The 19,444-nt window shown below is 27.5% G+C and overlaps 3 protein-coding genes across 3 annotated transcripts; all 3 read left to right on the top strand.

The window, feature by feature from the left end:
• Positions 1–311: 311 nt before the first annotated feature.
• On the top strand, positions 312–2,086 carry LOC127284976 (kininogen-1-like). The gene is made up of 3 exons (XM_051310718.1): positions 312–498; positions 969–1,311; positions 1,859–2,086. Exons 1-2 carry the CDS (start codon positions 439–441, stop codon positions 1,302–1,304), a joined length of 396 nt encoding a protein of 131 aa, XP_051166675.1. The 5' UTR covers positions 312–438; the 3' UTR covers positions 1,305–1,311; positions 1,859–2,086.
• A 289-nt stretch (positions 2,087–2,375) lies between these two features.
• On the top strand, positions 2,376–11,786 carry LOC127284968 (uncharacterized). The gene is made up of 5 exons (XM_051310708.1): positions 2,376–2,626; positions 2,791–3,153; positions 5,604–6,645; positions 6,743–7,105; positions 11,398–11,786. Exons 3-5 carry the CDS (start codon positions 6,577–6,579, stop codon positions 11,695–11,697), a joined length of 732 nt encoding a protein of 243 aa, XP_051166665.1. The 5' UTR covers positions 2,376–2,626; positions 2,791–3,153; positions 5,604–6,576; the 3' UTR covers positions 11,698–11,786.
• A 485-nt stretch (positions 11,787–12,271) lies between these two features.
• Positions 12,272–15,176, top strand: LOC127284962 (uncharacterized). The gene is made up of 3 exons (XM_051310700.1): positions 12,272–12,462; positions 13,143–13,508; positions 13,749–15,176. The coding sequence occupies exons 1-3, from the start codon at positions 12,388–12,390 to the stop codon at positions 14,199–14,201; spliced, it is 894 nt and encodes a 297-aa protein (XP_051166657.1). The 5' UTR covers positions 12,272–12,387; the 3' UTR covers positions 14,202–15,176.
• Positions 15,177–19,444: the final 4,268 nt, after the last annotated feature.

Raw genomic sequence — 19,444 nt, 5'->3', positions numbered from 1 at the left:
CTATATTAATAATAATTCAACCTTGCTTTTCTTATATTGTGCAACTTATTGTTGATTTGACTACAATTTTGAAACCACTAATAGTTTTTTTTATGTACAATTTTCTATTTGAAATGAACGCCATATAATATTAAGTGTCTAATATTTTATGATTGTTCAGAAAAAAATACTATTAAAATCAACCTTGGAATTTCTTGTACTCATCTTAAAAATTCTACTTTATTTTTTAATTATAAATATAACCGGTTTTCATATAGATATAATAAATACGATTCTCCACTTACATATATAATCACTATGTATTCTTATAAATATGAAGATTATCAAAGATTTTCTACCAGTCATTATTTAATTGAAGGTGCTAAGTTATACAAGCAAAACTAACTTGAAGAAAATAATTTTCAAAATTGTTTTTAATCATCAATAAGTGAAGACAACATGAAGTTATTATTTCAAATATGTGTTTCCTTTGTTATTTTTTGGGAAATATCGTGCGACGTAAGTCCCGTAATTAGTTATATCAAGGACTTTTCATATAATTAATAAATATAATTGAGACACCGGATTAAAAAAAAACTTGATTAATCAATCTTCAATACTAACTTAATGTATTGTAGACAAATTATTTTGGAAAAAAAAAATTGTGGTTCTTTCCGATCTAATAATGAGAATTTAATTTTTATTTACTTTATAATTATATTATTACATAATATTACATAATTCTAAAATTAGATTTCTATATTTTATTATAATTATAATCTTTTTTTTTTTGCTGTTATTATTTTAATTAAATTTAACATTAAATTAATAATCATGTATTTTACTTTAATTCCTTTTCAATTTTTTCTGTAGTTGTATATAAGATGTATAAAATATTTCCTGAATTTTTTTTTTAATTTATGCTCTTTTTAGAAAAAAATATTGACATTTAAAGTGAAAATTAATTTTATAATTAATTAAAATTTTAGTCATTAGTCGGAAATCCACGTCCAGTTGATGTAAATAAAGATGAAATTCAGCAGTACGCAAAACTTGGTCTTGCGGAATATTCACGAAATTTACAAAAATCCTATGAACCACTAATAGAAACTGTTATTAGTGCTACAGAACAAGTTGTCTCTGGAACAAGATATATAATAAAAGTTAAATTCACTGAAAGCACTTGTTCTAAAGGAGAGAAAAATAATGAATGCCTTTTGAAAGCGAAAGGTGAATCTGAAGTTTGCATCGTTGACGTTTGGTCACAACCTTGGGAAGATAAAGGTGTTCCAAAAGTAACTGTTAAATGTCAATTGGAACAGTAAAATAAAGGTAATTCAACGTCTTTATTTTATCAACCGTAATCTGTATTTAGTCCAAAACGATCTGGTTTTTGTCATCCTGAATTAGTCAGATAATGTCCTAAATTTGCCTGGTTTGTGTAATTACAGTGAATCCGAAATTAATCAAATCTAATTCGAATTCAATCCAATCAAACATAATTAGTGAATTCAGATTTCGGATTTAGTATTTAAACATCTGAAATTAATTTTAGATTCAATAAGAGTAATTTCACAATCGTAGTGGTTGTGTATCATTAGATTAATTTCGGATTGTATCAGATTAATTCTAGTTTTTACTATTCACACATATAATACTAATTTCGAACACAACCATCTAAATTCGGATGACAAAAACCTGACTATAAACTGTAGCGTTTCAGATTAATTCCAAATTCAGGAAATTTAACTAAAGTATTCATTATTGAAATTTATATACGAAAATTTGTATCGTCTGTGTATAACTAAACACATAATAATAATAACAATAATAATGATAATAATATCGCTAGTTAATAATCAACTTATCTACATTTCAGATTATTTACTTTTTTTCAAAATATAAGATGTTATGAAGATAATCCTGAACTATTTACGATTTGATTACATCAAAAATCTTTTCTAAAATTTGGTTTTATGCTGAAGCATAAGTAACTAAAAATACTGAGAAAATTTAATTCTGATTAAAATTCTTACGTTCTACTATTTCAAAATTGTATAATATCTAAATGGAACAAAAAATTAAAATAAAAAATTTTATACAATTATTACGTGTTTTACCTCCTCATAAATATAATAAACTTATACCGAATTTTCCATATCAAATTAAAGTTTTAAGTGCAACAAACAAATTTTCAAGCAAATTCAAATGTTCTTTTTAACAACTAATATAGCAAAATTATCAACTTCTAAATAAGAATAGAAGTTAAGATATATTATTAAAATTCATTTCAAAATAAATTTTTTTTTTATTGTACCAATCAAAATTTAGAAGCAAAAAATTATAAAATACTTACATTTTTAAATTAATGTCATATTTTTGAAAAATTGAAACCGGTCTTTCATGAATAATAATTACAATTTTCCTGTTTTTATGTTTACCATCTTTGATTTAATGAGGCGATTATAAAAAAAAATCCCCTACAGTCTTTGAACAATTGTTGTATTCATGACAAATTAGATAAAAGGAAGGAAAAGAAAAAATATATTCTTTTAAATATTTCACTAGTGCAAACATTATGAAATTATTACTTCAAATAAGTGCTTCCTTTGTAATTTTCACGGAAATTTCGAGCAATACTACTCTTGTAAGTTAGAAAAATATTTATAACATATAATTACTGTCATTAATAATAAGTACAACCTTTTTTTTAAATATGTTATTGTGTAACATTTATTAAGTAATATTGGTTATTATCCAATGTTTTCTTCACATTTAAAACAAATTTTCAAAATCTCAATCTGTTCACAGCTTTCAATTATCCAATGTCCAATAAACATGCAACCTTTTTATGCTGATAAAAATTCCACTAGACAAATATGTGATTGTGAAGATACTTTTCTCTATCATCCTGAAGATGATTCATGTTACGATGCCTATAAACAAGGTCCATGTAATTCTGGACAATATTTTGTACTACCTTCAGGAGAAATGGTAGCAAAATGTATAAAAAATCCTTGTGATATAGATGGATTTGTTCACTATCAAGGAAAGTGTCACATTCTTTGGGAAAGGGGAATACCTTGCAAAGATCAATCGACTTACTTAGGAGTAAACGACAATTTTGAAATAGAATGCAATTCAAGAAAATATTTAGGAAATTGGAAAACATTGGTAATTTTAGTTTGCGATCGTTACAATAAAATATTTTACCTAATCATCATCTTTCAAAATTAATTCTTTAGTATTTGAAAAAAAATTAATTCATACCTTCTATAGGTGACGCTCGGTGATTAAAGATACCTTAGCTCCTAATTGTCACAACTTGCAAGCCTGTAACGCTAATTTAGATATTAGAAATATTAATTAAAATTATATTATTTCACAGCCCCGTGTTTAAATTACGTACTGTTATTTCCCTACACACTACTCTCCGGCATACGAGCCTCTCTCATGGGGAGATTCCGCTGAAACGATTGAGAAACACGACGACGACCTGATTTGAACTACCTGTTACCCTTATATATGCTACTCACTAAACACACCTTTGTTGAGATAATCCGCTGGAACGACGATGTGGCTGCGAATTGACCCCAAGGATTGAAGACACAAATAACTCACGATTTTAACTTGGTCGGTGAGAATCCGGAAATATCTGGGACTTCCTAATCCTTCATTGGACAACGAACCACCTATACTAAGGAAAACCGCTGACACGCACAATCACACACAAATACGAATAGATTTCCCTGTATGACATATCCGACGCTGATACCAAAGAATTCACGAAAAATATAAATATTCTTTAGAATATTTATTATAACGTATCCTTCGTTATAAGCCATAAAATTTCAATCAGTGATGTAATACAATCATGTGTTTTAATTAAGTTTTAACTTGAATTTAATTTAATCCAGCCAATTGCTTGACCAAAATACTGGAGTTATAAAAGCACCTTAATGAAATGTATTTGGAGTGAAATAGTGAAGTTCCTATTTTTTTACGAGTGAAATGGAAAATTTGCATAATCCTTGGTATGTAAAGCAGATATTTGGAGCCTGTAATCAAAACTTATGAGGATTCTTCTTTTTCAAGTCAACCCACTAAAAACCGCACCATTTGACTGGACTGATTCTCACACTACGAAACTAGCGCCAGGCTTTAAACTTCGTAGGTGAAGGTCCTTGGGATCTCGATTTCACGACTTTTCCATTGCCGATCTTTCTGGCCTATTTATTCTTCGTTCGTGCGAAAGTCTTCTTCGTTTCCTCGAAGGCTGATCAAAAGACTCTGCAAACTTCTGTACCGGCGACATGGTTGTTATTTGCTATATCGCCGTACTTCTCTTTGTATAAAATGCAGCTTAGGCTTCTCTTGCAGTCTGCGAACTTGTGATCAGCTTCACTACTACTAAAACGCGCAGCTGAGCTGTTCGCCGCCTTACAAGCTTATCCTATGTACCCATAATTAAGGCATCGATGACACCTACTCACCAAATACTCTTTTCTTTATCGGGCACAACGTAAAACCTATCTTTAAACGTCCTAAGTGATCAAGTCAGTACGCCTCTTCTTCGTCAGTGTCTATAACTGCAAGCTTCATCCCACGCTTGATCATTACCTTTCTGAGCACTTCTTGAAACCTTTGTTGTACTTGTTTCTGGGTAAGACAATCCAGTTTGCGAATCGTCAGTGTGATTTTTCGATATACCGTCAGAACCTTCCCCAAGCTTCCAACGTTTTGGTGACCTATGCAATCAAGGCCTCCTTGTCGGAATCTCCTCCGATTTTGATCAAGTCCTCCTTCCTTTAGACCTTGCATCCACGACCTGTGCGTGGCTGACATCTGGATTCACTTTCCTACGAAGTTTTGTCAGTACGTCGGCATACGTATTTCCAGTTACGACTCGGATCACCAGTGAAGATCCACTCGTTACCATCTTCTTTCTGGTTTGCTTAGGATTCGGTGATTCCGTCATTTTCGAAAATTTAGTGAAGTTTCTATTATCAGTATCCTATTATTATTCTCGAAAGAGCCTAAGTTTCACATACTTCGTGCTCGGTAAATTATATATCAGAGAGAGAAAGAAGTTACAACGGAAGAGAGAAGACAGAGCCGGAGTTTCACGAAGCTCAATGATACAGTGGGAATAGTAGTAAAATTAAAGTGAAAGAGCATGTTCAAATTCGATTTTTTGAGCTAAGGTACCTTATGTCGTAGAACACCACATACAGTGGGACCGTGTAATACCGACAGATTAGATTTGAGGTTAGGATTATTAATTAATAATTGAAACAGAAATAAATTTATTCCCACTGAAATATATATATACTACTGGAACAGGCACTGTCTACTCGTGGCTGTAAGAGGAAAACGATCCTGCGATAGACTGCGATTGGGGGGCTTGGTATCTTTCTTACTGCGTTTGTACGTAGGCGAAAAACGCGTGATTACATTGTACTAAGAGAGAGAAAGCGAGCCACCAACACTCTTCCGCAGGCTCGTTTTTAGCAGCGTAGTGCCTGTTCCATTAGTATATATATATATTTCAGTCAGCGTTTCTTATTAGTATTAATTTATTCTTAAATAATAAACCTTACCTAAAATTACCTAAAATTTTGCAGAAGGAATCGAAATCCTGTCCGGAGAATTCATATTTACTTTCAACAAACGATGAGCACACAAGTTACGTTTGTCAATGTAAATCAGAAAATGATTTTAATCTTCCTGAGGGTAGCATTGACATTAGAATCACATACAAGTTAGGAGGTGGTATTATAAAAGCACCTATCAAAGCTTGTCCTCCAGGAAGTCGTAGAATTTTCTCCGGAGAATGCAAACGAGAATTTGTTTAATTTATGATTTTTAGCATGCATAAGTGAAGAATTTTGAAGATTATAACTTATTAAAATCTCAAATTTTTATCAAAAACATTTTTGTTCCCAAATGTACTTGTATAAGAACATGAACGTGTTCATGTAGAATTACTTCTACATCAAGCTGCATAAGAATATGTACAATAACATGTACATTTTCTTCACTAGAACTGGTACAAGTTCAGCTGCTAAACTTGTAGTAAGAACATAACTGTGAATGCAGATTTTGGATTTACTTTAACAATGGATTAATTTCGGATTCAACAGAAGAAACGCATTCACTAGTTATGTATGATCAAACTAATTTCGGATATTTCCGAATTTACAATAATTTACATATTTAAAACAGACACCATTTAATTGACTCAAATAAAAATTATATTCATTTAATAATAGTGAAGTAACTAATTATTTGAATCAACTTCCTTTTTTTAAGTGTAAATAAATAATTAACATGATGTTATCAGTTAAGTTGTATTATGCCAATCAAATTTTAGAAGTAAAAAATTAATTACAAAATATTTTTGAAAAATTAAAACCGGTCTTTCATGAATAATGATTACAAATTTCCTGTTTTTTATATTTATCATCTTTGATTTAATGGCACGATTATAAAAAAAATCCCCTACAGTATTTTAACAAATTGCTTCATTCATGGCAAATTAGATAAAAAGAAGGAAAACAAATATATTCTTTAAAATCTTTTACTGATGTACGCATTATGAAATTACTACTTCAAATAAGTGCATCCTTTGTAATTTTCTGGGAAACTTTGAGCAATACTACTCCTGTAAGTTATAAACAAATTTTCTTTTCTTCAAGTTTCTTATTAACACGTAACAGTTACATAATTAAAAGTAATTTTAAAAACTTCAATCTGTTCACAGCTGTCAATTATTCAATGTCCAAAAAATATGCAACCTTTTTATGCTGATAAAAATTCCACTAGACAAATATGTGATTGTGAAGATACTTTTCTCTATCATCCTGAAGATGATTCATGTTACGATGCCTATAGACAAGGTCCATGTAATTCTGGACAATATTTTGTATTGTCTTCAGGAGAAATGGTAGCAAAATGTATAAAAAATCCTTGTGATATAGATGGATTTGTTCACTATCAAGGAAAGTGTCACATTCTTTGGGAAAGGGGAATACCTTGCAAAGATCAATCCAATGCCTTAGGAGTAAACGAAGATTTTGAAATAGAATGCAATTTAAGGGGATATAAAGGATTCTGGAAAGAAAAGGTAATTTTAACTTGCGATCGTTAGGTGCAATTAAATATTTTATATAATCAGTATAGATATGGATGTTCAGAAAATTGTACAAACTTCCTAATCATATTCCATGGTCTACTGAAAATTAAATCCTTATGACTTCTGTAGAATTTTTGTAATATGCAATTGGATATTTTGACATAAGTTAGACTGTCAACAGAAAACTGCTGTTTCACTATTGGAATGCTGCCGTTTTAGGATTGTGATACAGAGAAGTTCGCTTAAACGGTAGCATTCCTATACTGTAACAGCAGTTTTCTGTTGTCAGTGTAAGGGTGCAGTCCCATGTGGGTAGAATAGTGGAATAAATGTCGACCAATGAGATGAGTCTAGGGGAATTGGACTTAAGGTGTTAAAATGTGAATATCGTTTTGAAATCTATGTGTTTGATGGTTCGTGATAGTGAAATCATTTATTAAGAAAAATGACTTTTTATCATTAAAACTTAAAAATTTAATAGTAATATAATTTGAAAAAAATGTTCTATTTTTTTAATGTACGTTTAAAATAACATTTAAAAAAAAGAAAATTTAAAAATTGATGAATCTTTTAGGAAGTTATGAGCATTCAAATATTAAAAGCCATGAAAATTCTCCAATTTTCAAAATTGCATAACTCGAAAACGGCTTGTTAAAAAAATTTGAAAAAATTCATGAAAGCTAGTCTCAATTAGTAATAAAATAAAAAAAACGGAGATGCAATTGTAGATAGAACGTCACTTTGGCGTGGAACACATCATATACCTACAAAAATATTTAATGAAAATTCAAAGATTTTATACATAGTGTTGAAAATAACCTCAAATTTTATATTTATTTATTATATAAATTAAATAAATTTATATAATAATTTATATAAAATATTATACATTTATTTATTATATAAAGTGATTTTTTATTATAAAAGAATTATTAATGAGTTAGTTTCATACCTATTATGTCATATAGTTTAAATACACAGGCACACAAAAAATAAAAAGTTGTTTGGCCGAGACACTACACTAGTCTATTTTCATGTATTTTTTCACGCTGAATCCGAATCCGAAGTCAGAATTATCAGATTGGCTCTTATTTTTGAGATAAACTCAAAAAAGTGCTCAGAAAGAAAAATAAAATCAAAAAGTTAAAAAAAATTTTAATGTCACTGCCATAGTGTAATTCCATGTATTTTTTGTCACTGAATCCGAATCCAAAGTCAGAATTGTTAGATTCGCTCAAATTTTTGAGATAATTGCAGAAAAACGCAAGTAACAAAAAACTCAAAATACTCAAAATCAGTTTTTTGGAATTATCTTCAAAATTTCAGCCAATCTGTCAATTCTGACTTCGAATTCGGATTCAGCGTGAAAAAATACATGAAAATGCACTATAGTAATGTTTCGGCAAAAAAAATTTCTTTGAGCTAAAATCGCCAAAAACTGATAAAAATTCTGAATTAGGGGCACAGATAATTTTTTTTGCCGAAACACTACGATAGTGCATTTTCATGTATTTTTTCACGCTGAATCCGAATTCGAAGTCAGAATTGACAGATTGGCTGAAATTTTGAACATAATTCCAAAAAACTGATTTTGAGTATTTTGAGCTTTTTGTTACTTGTGTTTTTTTGCAATTATCTCAAAAATTTGAGCGAATCTAACAATTCTGACTTTGGATTCGGATTCAGCGACAAAAAATACATGGAATTACATTATCGCAGTGACATTCAAAAATTTTTTAACTTTTTGATTTTATTTTTCTTTCTGAGCAGTTTTTTGAATTTATCTCAAAAATAAGAGCCAATCTGATAATTCTGACTTCGGATTCGGATTCAGCGTGAAAAAATACATGAAAATAGACTAGTGTAGTGTCTCGGCCAAACAACTTTTTATTTTTTGTGTGCCTGTGATATTATTATTATTATAAATATACGTTAAATGTATTGTACTTTGTTATTATTTTGTCTATTCCACTATTCTACCAAAATCAAAAAGCGCGTGTCCCATGTGGTAGAATAGAAATAGTGGAATAGTTGAATTGCTGTTATGCAGCCAATAATAAGCTGCATTTCCACTAGATCCCAATCTTACAATTACCACGATTCGCTTTTTCTGTTCCTCTATTCCACTATTCTACCAGCTGGGACATAGATACCCTAAATTTGGTAGAATAGGTAATTGGACATTTTTTTAAAAAATTAAAAAAATTATTAAGTTTACAAATCACTCAACCGATTTTATGAATATTTTAATTTTATATTTATTGTTTTGTGTTGTACTTATTATGTATTTATTTAATTATTGTTTTAATTATTGATTATTCTTCAATTGATTGAGTCCAAGTTATATATATGTATATATTTATTAAGAATTTAATTTGTATAGAATGTGGTAATTTTTTAATTTTGAAAAATAAATTTAACATCAGTATTGTCCAAATTTAATTTTTGAGTAAACAAAATTAACACCAAAATTTTTTATTTAAAACTTTTAGTTGGTAGTAGGGATATTAAAGTTGTATATTTAAATATGTTATTTACATATATTTCAATTCCGCAAAATTCTTTACCTCTAAAAATTATGTGCATCACTCACACATAGTTAAAAATACATTTTAGTAATTGTCATTGAATTGTTTGTTCATTTTTCTTAATAAATGATTTCACTATCACGAACCATCAAACACATAGATTTCAAAACGATATTCACATTTTAACACCTTAAGTCCAATTCCCCTAGATTCATCTCATTGGTCGACATTTATTCCACTATTCTACTATTCCACTATTCTACCCACATGGGACTGCACCCTAACTTATGCCAAAATAACATGGTTTTACCGCTAAAACGAAAGCTTTTTCCTCTCAATGTACGAAGGAAGTAAAAAATCTGCATATATCCAAGGCAGACACCTGGAGCCAGGTGCTCTGAAGTTGGGTAGGAATTGCCGTTCTGGTTCTGGTCAACCTACTAAATATCACACCTGTGTGTGGACTAATCCTAAAACTACGGAACTGCCATCAGGTTTTAAACTTCGTAGGTGAAGGTCCCTGGGATTTCGATTTCGTGACTTGCTTATCTTTCTGGCCTATTTATTCTTCGTTCGTGCGAGAGTCTTCTTCGTTTTCTCGAGGGCTGGTCGGAAGACACTGTAAACTCCTGTACCGCGGCGACATAGTTGTTATTCGCCATATCGCCGTAATTCTCTTTGCATATAAAAAGCAGTTTAGTCTTCTGTTACAGTCTGCGAACTTGTGATCAGCTTCACCGCTACTAAAACACGCTGCTGATCTGTACGCCGCGTTACAAGCTTATTCTATGTGCCCATAATCAAGTCATCGATGACATAAACTATACTCTTTTTTTTATTGGGCTTGACGTTAAACCTATCTTTATGCGCCCCAAATGATCCAGTCTGTCCGCCTCTTCTTGGTAAGTGACTACAACTGCGAGCTTCATCCCACGCTTGTTTGGTCCTCTAAGACCATCACCTTCCCGCTTTCTAGCTTTCCGAGCGCTTTTTGCAACTTTTGTTGCACTTCTCCCTCTTCTTGATTTACATCAACATGTAAACACATCTTAAGACAATCCAGGTTGCGAATCGTCAGTGTGATCCTTCGATACACACTCAGCACCCTCCTCATGCTTCTAACCGTTTTGGTGACCTATGTAATCCTTGTTAGAATCTCCTCCGATTTTGATCAAGTCTACCTTTCTCGTAGGCCTTCCAACCGTGACCCGCGTGTGGCTGATATCCGGATTCAATTTCCTACGAAGTTTACTCAGTTTTTTGGTATTCGTATTTCCAGTTGCGACTCGGATCACCAGTGTAGATCCACTTGTTGCCATCTTCTTTCTGGTTTGCTTAGGAATCAGTGCTTCCGTCACTTTCGAAAATTTATTGAAGTTCCTATTATCAGTAACTTATTATTTCGTGCATGGTGAATTGCATATCAGAAAGAGAAAGAAGTTAGAACGGAAAAGAAAAGACAGAGCCGAAGTTGCACCAAACTCAATGATGCAATGGGTATGGTAGTAATAATAAAGTGGAAGAGCATGCTTAAAATCTATTTTTTGAGCTAAGGTACCTTATGTCATGAAACATCACATACAATGAGACCATTTAATACCGGCACATTAAATTTGAGGTTAGGATTATTACTTAATTATTGAAACAAAAATTAATTTGTAATTATTAGCGTTCCTAATTAGTATTAATTAATTCTTAATTTATTCCTAAATAAAATACTTTAACTGTCTTACATTATACTTGAAATTTTTTCAGATGGAGTCGAAATCTTGTCCCGAGAATTCATATTTATTTTCAACAAACGATGAGCACACGAGTTACGTTTGTGAATGTAAAACAAATTTCATATATTTTGAAAATAATAATACTTGTCAGCCATTTTGTATTCAAAGTTTTTGTCCTTCAATAAATAACGTACACCTTAAAATAGATTACAATTATGGAAGTGGTATTATAAAAGCACCTTTCAAAGTTTGTGCTCCAGGAAGTCGTAGAATCTTCTCCGGAGAATGTAAACGTGAATTTTTTTATGTTACACAAGGTGTGCATTTTTAGTTAAAAAAAATTATATAAACCATTATTAATATGTAATATTAATAAATCATAATTTATTTAAAATAAACTTGTAATGGCCTCCGCTTTTAGATTTTTATTTTTTAAGGACTCAACCATAAACTTTGATAATGTTAACTTTTGCAAATATTAAATATTTACTGTACAACCCTAGACTTTAATAAAATGAGGACATGATCAGTGCAAGTACAAAGATTGCGATTTTCAGTATAAAGTTAATTTTATTAGATATTAAAAAATAAAGAATTAATGTTTTTATGAAAGAAAAAAGGTTTTTTTAGAAAAAATTATGTTTCTTTTTGTTAAATTAAAGTGTGGCTATTCGTAATTGAAGTTATATTATTTTTGTCATTAAAATACATCCAGGATTGAATTGAGATAATTTATAAATATGCATATATGTATTCATTGCATTATACAAATGCAAAATATATGTAGCAACATGAAAATAAATATATGTGCATTTTGGGTGGATGAATCAACTAGTTTTCCTTGAAATCCAGTGATTTCCCCTTCCTTCTTAAAGATTCTATATGCTATAATATGTCAATTATCTTGCAAACTTTTTCTTTTGAGTTGCATTCGTTGTTCGAAAAAATAAAAGGCGCTAAAAATTTTTTATTCTTCTGAATATTTAAAAGAAATTTTTGTATTTTCTAAAGTGATTAAAACATGAAATTATTATTGTTTCTTTGTGTCTTTTATCATATTTCATGGACAGTAGTATCCAGACGTGGTTTTTTTATTGTGAGTAATTTTTAAAAAGTATAACAATTTTCTTTTATTTTTATAAATAAAATTATTTTCAAAATTTCAGTAATTAATAAAAGTCGCTTGCGAAGGATTAATACCTGGCAAGAGATTTTGTTGATGCACACGAGCTGCAGATTTCAAAAAATGATAACTAGCATTACTTTTTTTTAATTAACAGTTTTCGTTAATAACGGTGGTTCTCGAATAGTTTCAACTATGATTTTTTTCCACACCTCTAATTTTTTGGGGGAATGATAAGGGACTGACTCAGAATCATTTTCCAAGAAAAATTAAAATCGCAGACAGCATTATTTTATTGTGATTGTTCTACTTATTTTATAGCATACGTTTTTCTTTTTGAAACTATTACGCTTTTCATTCTCAATTTACTCAATATGTTATTAAAAATGTTTTTTTCCGAAATATATTACACAAAATAAATCGAATAAAGGAAATTTCATTTTAAAAATATTTTATTGACTTATAATTAAACAGATGTGTAGGCTTGCTATAAACTTAAAATGTGATGCTTCTACTTTAAACTTATATTTTGATTTTCCTCACCTCTTCCCCATCTATGTCTCTTGTCACTTTTCTAAATTTAAATCTATTTACAACACACGATTGTAATAATATAATAGCAATATGATAAAACTATTTTACTTTGTTTTTAGAAAAATGCAGCACCTTGTCCACAAAATATGGCTCGCTACATTGATGAAACGAATCATTCCATCACATTTTGCGACTGCAAAGAAACATTTTTATATTTTCCTGAAAATGATTTTTGTTACGATTCTTATAGGCAAGGTCCTTGTCCTTCTGAACAGTATCTAACACTTGCTCCAGGGGAAAATGTTGCAAAATGCGAAAAAAATCCTTGCTTATTAGATGGTCTTGTTCCATTCGATGATAACTGTTACTTCCTCTGGAAATCTGAATTGCCTTGTGAAAAAATGTTTCATAAATTAATAGTTAACACAAGTACATTTAAAATAGAATGCAATCAAGGAAGTTATAATGGCGATTATTCAACTTTGGTAATTTTTTAAAAATTTTAAATTCCTGTTATATTTAACTAAATGTGATTGTTAGGTCCAAAATTTTGAATTTTATCAAGAACTATATTCTTAATATATCAAATGGTTTGATCTGAGAATTTATGAACATCAATCCATAAAATATTTTAAGAATAAAGTTCCTGACAAAATTAACATTGTACACCTAACAATTATTATTCAAATCTATTAACACACAAAAAATTGTTCTTTATCTTCCAGAAAGAATCAAAATCATGTTCCAAAAATTCAATACTTTCTTCCGTAGATGAAAACGAAACAAAATGGAGATGTGAATGCAAACCGGGATTTCTTCGTGATGTAAAAAATAATTCTTGCCATGAAGCATATAGACAAGGTCCTTGTCCTCCAGAACATTTCTTTATCCTTCCTCCGGGAGAGAAAGAAGCGAGATGTGAAAAGAATCCCTGTCTTGAAGATTCTCTTGTTCCTTTTGAAGAGGGCTGTTATACTCTTTTTAACTTTGGATCACCTTGTTCTAGTTCTTATTATTATTTGGGTATTGATGAAAATAATTTTCAATTAAAATGTATTTATTCAAGTCGTTATCATTCTGGAGGTCACCATGCTGGCGGTATCATTACTGCACCTCTCAAATCTTGTCCTCCAGGAAGTCGACGTGTAATACATGGTTGTAAACACGTTTTTCAATAAAAAAAAAAACTAGTCACGTTTTAAATTTTTATTGTCTGTTCATAAAATCTCAATTCACTGCAAACAATAATTTCACACAAGCAGGAATAATGAGATTAGTGATTACATTGTGTGTGCTTCAACTAGCCGCAGATATGAAAATGTATCAAGAAACGGCTGACGGGGAATTGTTCTAAATATCCTACAGATTCCAAATTTTTAAGATTTGAAATCCTAGCTGCTCCCCTTTCTGAGATTATAATGTGAAAGCTAAATATTTGCCATGAAAAGGCGAAAGAAGCAACCAACTCAAAAAAATTACGAAATAAGACGCATCAGCTCGTATTATAGACAGAATATACGAAACGCAAACAGTGATAACATTCGTATAACCTCAAATTTTCTGCCAATTTTCAGGTTTTTTTCTGCGTGTCAATTACTGTATTAAAAATAATGCATTTAGAGGTTAGAATGCCCGTAGTAAATGAAGCTAGTAAAAAACGAAAAATATTTCAATTACCGCGGCAGATAAAATTTCTTCTTAAATAATTAAATTATAATAATTGTTTAATCGTGTATCGTAAATATATAATTGCATTAAAGAAGTCCGAAATAACGTATCCCAATCATTTTGAAACATTTATATCAACTTAAATTATAAACAATTAATTATTATTTTTTAAAACCCGCAGTCATTTTTTTCAAAATATAAAAATTTGAGGTTATAAAAATGTAAACAAAAGCGACGAAACTTTGGCTTGAACTACTATAACCGATAAAACTATTAAAAATTCTTTGACAAACTTAATTCATATTAACAATAAGCATTATTCAATTAAAAAATGTTAAATATTATTGTAATTATACATATCTTTTATTGGATAAAATAATAAGTGTTGCAGCTTAATTTAATGCCTTTTAATTTTCTGTGTTGTCCTCACTCGCCAAAGTTCCCACTCGCCATTTGTCATATAATGCTCGTCAACTACCGTACCCTGCTCTAGTAAAAATTTAGTGACTTTATGAAAATTAAAAGTTACCTTGTTATATGCATTATGTAGAAAAACCATATGTTGATTCAAAATCTTTTTTTAAATAATTTTTTTAAACATTTTAATGTTTTTTCTTTCTGCTAAGACGAAGAGTATGAAAGGGAAAATAAAGTTTTGTAGTACCTGCGGACTTTTTAGCTAATACTATTGTTTTATAGTAAAATAACTTGGATTTTCAGAAAAATTATTTCGTAAATTTAGATTAGGAAATTTTTCATTCGGAACATTATCTTTATTCGAAAAATTATAATTGCGGAAAATTTTATAAATATTGCTTTCTTTTATTAAAAAAACACTAGTTTAGCTTAATAATGTAATAATTTAATATTTTACATATTTAATTATAAATGCATCTTATCATTTTTCATAATTTCCAAATGAAATTAATAAAAACTAAAGCCAAAGATAAAATATTTTACATACCTATATTTATTCCATTTGATTGAACAAAATGAAATTTATTAGTACAGTTGTTCTATTAATAAATATATAGTTCTCATTAACATAATAAAATGAACGGATTTCCTTATAAACTATATAATATATGTATAAGATACTTTATTAGAAGACGCAAATGTTTTTATTTCATTCAAGAATTCAAAGAATAATGTATTTAAATTAAAAATTTATTGAAGTTTTCACACCTATTTCAACATCAATTGTTGAATATATTAAATTAATTTTAATAATCACTGGATTATCTCTAAATATAAAAAAAATAAAATTTTTTTAAATTAACATTACAATAAATAATTATCTTTAAAAAGTAAACAAAAAAATGAAGTTTTATAAAAAAGCAAGCATTTTGATTCAAATATAATTTTTAAAAAAAATTATTCAATTTAAAGAGTATATAATAGTTTGTACAGAATTATAATTTTCTCTTTTAAAATAAACACATTTTGAAAAATTTTAGAGAACTAAAATTTGGATTTTATAAATAAATATTTATTAGGAAAGAGTTATACTATATTGTACATTATTGTTATTTTCAATTATTTTATAATATATTAGTAATTTCTATACAGCGGACCATCTGGAATCGGCATTCTTGATGAACAATAATAATAAGATACATCATCTATTACAACTTCATCTAAACAATAGCCTAAGAAAGAAAGAAAATTAATTTAAATAATAATAATTATCTAAAATTAAAGAAATTAATTTTCAATAATCATTTTTTACTCCTAGTGTAATGAAAATAAGTTTTTGAAATTATTAGAAAACAAAATTTTTTTGTTATCGTTATTCACAATTAATATTATTTATATCAAATTATTAATTTTTTTCTTTAAACACTTGTTTCAAAAATTTTCTAAATTCATGATGAATTTCTTTGTATGAAAAATTTTCTATTTTAAAAATGTTCACAAAAAAGGCAGCCTCCAGTTGACTGGATTTTAAATTGATAAAACTTTAAATTTAACAAGAAAATGTTTTTTTGTAATAATTTCAGAAACTTATTTTGATCACATTAAAAGTAAAAAAAAAAAAAAAAATTTTACATTAATAATTAATTAATTTTTGAAAATTTTAGACGATGCGTTTGAGAAATTTTAATCCAATAATTAAAATTAAATTTTGAATTTTATAGTTTTATTATTTTAAAAATTTGACTTACTTGCACCATGAACAATTCTATCGAAAAATTCTACACTCCTATATCCAGTACAAATGAAATAATTTGCCAAAAATTCAGAAGGCTGCGTACAATATACTGAAATTTACAAAAATAATAATTTAAATTTAAATTAACATAAAATAGAGCTTTTGATAACAGTATAGTATTACTCGTATTATACGACTTTTTTCAAAAATACGACTTTTATCGACTTATTTTAATAAAATGAGACATTTTTTTTACATTTGAAAAAAAATGTAAATAAAATACATTTTTTTAGTATAAAATGTAGATCTTCTTCAGATCTTCTTCAATTCAATTATTTAACAAATTTTGAACTAAAATGATTCTTCACTAAATTAATTATTTTTAATAATTTTAATGAAATACATCACAAATTCAATTAAAATTTTTATGAAATTTAACAATTGTTTATAATTTTAAAAAAAAATTTCACAATAAAATTAAATTATTTTTTAAAAATTTCAATTCAAAATAAACTAAAATTCAATTATTACCCGAAATTTTTATTCAAAATCAATTAAAAATCCAATAATTATCCAAAATTTTCAATTTAAAATTTAATTATTTACCAAGTTTTCAATTTAAAATGCAATAAAATTCAATTATTTTCTAAAATTTCTATTCAAAATTAATTATCCAAATTTTCAATCAAAAATGAACTTAAATTAAATTATTATTCAAAATTTCAATTGAAATTCAATTATTTTCTAAAATTCCAATTCAAAATCAACTAAAATTCAATTCTATTCGAAAATTTTAATTCTAAATTAATTAAAATTCAATTTTTTTCAAAAATTTCAATTCAAAATCAACTAAAATTCAATTATTTTCCAAATTTAAATTCAAAATCAACTAAAAGTTAACTAAAACACAATTATTTTTCAAAATTTTAATTGAAATTCAAATATTTTCAAAAATTTCAATTCAAAATATACTAAAGTTCTATTATTTTCAAAAATTTCAATTCAAAATCAACTAAAATTCAATTGTTTTCTAAATTTAAATTCAAAATGAACTAAAATTTAACTAAAATAAAATTATTTTCCAAAATTTTAATTGAAATTCAATTATTTAAAAAATTTTCAATTTAAAATCAATCAATTACTTTCAATTGAAAATGAACTGAAATTCAATTATTTTCCAAATTTAAAATCAAATAAAATTTCATTATTCTCAAAAATTTGAATTCAAAATTAATTGAATTTTCAATAATTTGAATTTAAAAGCATCTAAAATTTAATTATTTCTAAAATTTTCCATCGAAAATTTTTTTTTTGAAATTTAATAATTTCAATTATAACTCTAAGGAAATTCAATTATTTTTTAACTATTTTAATAATATTCTTTGAAAATTCAACTATCTGAAACCATTTTTCAATTAAAAATGATTTTCAAATTATTGTATTTTGTCCACATTTTCTAATAAATTTTTAGTGAAATCATCTAAAATTTTAATTAAAAATCACTTAAAGTTTCAATTAATTTCAAAAATCTCAATTTTAAATCTTTGAAAATTCAATTAAATTTAAAAAATGTTTTCCAAAAATTGTTTGATAAATTATTTTTAGTTCTGTAAAATTTAATAATTGTTTGAAAATTAACAATATCTTTTGAAATTTAATTATTTCTAGAAATTTCAACTTTAACCCTTCGAAAAGGATTATTATTAAAAAAAAAATTTTTTATTTAAAAATCTGTAAAATATTTTTGTTAAAATAAAAAACAAATCCACTTTTTTTGGAATATAAATCGACTGAAACGACTTTTTGTGTCTTTAAGTTGATTCGAGGCCTGTGTTTTTATAATTAATATTTAATAGGTATTCGTTGGCCCCTGGTACCTTAAAAATAAATTTTTAAAAATAAATTTTTTTCAAATTACTATCTTGTACGAAATTTCCTGGCGCATCTTTTTTGCTCATCATAAATTTTTTGTATTTGTATACAATTTTTGAATCAATATACAACTTTAAAAAAAATTTCGTTGGTAAAGGTTGTGTACTTCAGCTTCGTGAATTGAATTTTGGAATTTGGAATTTTAAAGAAACTTATTCCGAAATTTGGAAACACAATTATACAACTTTGGCAAAAATGAGAAAAAGAATTGTCAAAATTTGACACGTCATAAGATTACTATTCAAAAAAATACGTGAAATCAGAAAAGGCCAACTTCAAGTTAGGACAGAAGAACAGACCAAGCATTTTATTATTATATAATTAATACGGTCAATTACAAAAAAAACAAAGTATAGTAATAATTAATTATTTTTTTCACTTTCAAAAAAATTAAATTTATAAAATTATGGTTTTGAATAAAAAAAAAAATTCAACTTACAAGCTGCTTCTGTTTCATTACTAAATTGTCTGGTATTGAGACCTTCACCCTTATAAACAATTAAGCAGATGAAGAAAAGTATTAAGAAACGCATGTTATCAGTTTTATATATATATATATATTGATTTTTGTATAATTAAATAAATTTTTGTATTTATATAAAATTTATTAACTAAATCAATTTTTTACAAAATTGTAAATTAAAATCTTTTTTTGCAAAAGTTTTTTTT

Source organism: Leptopilina boulardi, unplaced genomic scaffold (genome assembly GCF_019393585.1).
Source record: "Leptopilina boulardi isolate dan_hultmark-lab unplaced genomic scaffold, ZJU_Lbou_2.1 LbouV2_327, whole genome shotgun sequence".
Taxonomy (NCBI): Eukaryota; Metazoa; Arthropoda; class Insecta; order Hymenoptera; family Figitidae; genus Leptopilina; species Leptopilina boulardi.
This window is presented reverse-complemented; position numbering and strand designations above follow the sequence as displayed.